The sequence below is a fragment of the Perca flavescens genome, chromosome 17 (genome assembly GCF_004354835.1).
Source record: "Perca flavescens isolate YP-PL-M2 chromosome 17, PFLA_1.0, whole genome shotgun sequence".
NCBI lineage: Eukaryota > Metazoa > Chordata > Actinopteri > Perciformes > Percidae > Perca > Perca flavescens.
In genome coordinates, this window is record NC_041347.1 from 162567 (window position 1) to 164354 (window position 1788).

The 1788-nt window shown below is 44.1% G+C and overlaps 1 protein-coding gene across 1 annotated transcript; it reads right to left on the reverse strand.

The window, feature by feature from the left end:
* LOC114572470 (transmembrane protein 229B) lies at nt 1–1788 on the reverse strand. The gene is made up of 2 exons (XM_028604123.1): nt 1739–1788; nt 1–505 (listed from the first exon to the last, which is right to left on the reverse strand). The coding sequence occupies exons 1-2, from the start codon at nt 1786–1788 to the stop codon at nt 1–3; spliced, it is 555 nt and encodes a 184-aa protein (XP_028459924.1).

Sequence of the window (1788 nt, forward strand, 5' to 3'; positions counted from 1 at the left end):
TCAGTTCAGCTGTGCCAGTCTTATCCTCAGAGTGTTCCTGATCACATGTTGCTCAGCTATAAATGCTGCCACAGTCCAGGGCAGTGCATACTCCAGAGTCACCAGTCCCCCGAGGTTGTACCTATAACCAGAGTAGTCCCAGGGACAGGCCCCCAGCAGCCTCAGCCCCGTCCCCCAGCTGAACTCCCATAGGTAGATGAACACGGTGTAGGCCGTCAGACGCGCTGGCAGTGGGAGATGCTGAGACAGCAGCCGGGCACTCAGGATCTCTAGGAGGTAGATAGCGATGGCGTACATAGGCAGTGCCCACAGGCTGCTGTGACCTGCCAGCCTCCTGTCCTGGGTGCCGCACCAGTCCCACACAGCAGTGAAGGCCACCTCACAGAGGCAGCCATGCAGTGCGTACACATAGAGACGAGCTGCAGCAGAGAGAGGACGACTTGAGACGCGCCCATGTGATGCTGCTGTGGCTCCATCTTCAACACCAGTCCCTGTCACAAAGGAACTGCAATTACAGTATGTGTTTTGACCTATTTGGAGATTTTTGTTTAGAAGATATACAAAATGTGGCACAAAATGACATGTTCGGGGCTCCCTGGTAGCTCACCTGGTTGAGCATGTGCCCCATGTACAAAGGCTCAGTCCTTACCGCAGCGGCCCGGGTTTGAGTCCGACCCCCGGCCCTTTGCTGCATGTCATTCACCCTCTCTCTCCCCCATTTCCTGTCTTCAGCTGTCCTTTTAAATAAAGGCCACAAAAAGGCCCTAAAATTGGTTACACTTTTACGTGACATGACATTGTCATGAACGTGTCATAAACATTATAAAAAAGTCATAGACGTTTATGACATAACGCTTAATAAGTGTCATTCGGTTTTTGTCATGACAAGTTATGGTTAGGGTTCATTTGTCATCATGACAGTGTCACGTCACTCTTATGTAGATACCTTCAAGTAAAATCTTACCGTAAATTCATTACTGCAACAATTGCAATATTGAGAAAGTTACAACTATTGGATTAAGGGCATGTTGTTTCTGCCATTTTGCTTACTGAGAGTTGTGTTATTGACACTGTTAATCGTAAAATTCTCCAGTCTAAACAATTCATCTTACATTTTTATTTCAATTGCTTTTCAATGGGTAGAATAAACCAATCTCTTTATGGAGACACCCAGTGTTTCCTGGGAATCTATCATCTGTTGCAGCATTTGTTTTTACCGTGATCTTCATTTAAAAAATAATACAAAAATTATATTATAACGTTATTACAATTAATGTGTATATAATATATCATTAAAGCGGTAGTACGTTTTCTTGGATGAACTCATCTTTTTTCTGGATTTTCTTTGCCACATTACAAAACCCGCAGTGCGTATACAGTCCTGTTTGGTTGCTCCGCCACAGGACAGCTCTAATGTGGATTAACAGGCTAATAGCCCAGTTTAGCAAGTTAAAACCTTGGGAAATCTTCAACAGGTTTTCACTCTGCACTACACCGAAGCCATTACAAAATCAACTTGGTGACCGCCCCTCTCGTTAAATTATTCCTCCTCAAAACAAAGTCAAGTCAACGATGGTCTCACAATAGCATTACAATAGTCCAACACATCACTTGGCTGACTTTAACTGAGATTAAGGATGCAGTGACAATAAATGCAATGCCTCAAAGTGTTGCCTTGCACAATTACTAATCATAATACACAATAAACAGAAATATTTCTCACCTTGGTCATTACTACCTTGTGTTCTCCTCGCATTTAGCTTTCTTGCCTCCATCACTGGGCAGCAT

Bases quoted from the DNA above. Each gene is read 5' to 3' on its own strand.
- LOC114572470 (XM_028604123.1), bottom strand. From the start codon at position 1,788: ATGCTGCCCAGTGATGGAGGCAAGAAAGCTAAATGCGAGGAGAACACA. The intron at 506-1,738 runs GTAGTAATGACC...CTGTAATTGCAG, and splicing joins AAATGCGAGGAGAACACAAG to TTCCTTTGTGACAGGGACTG.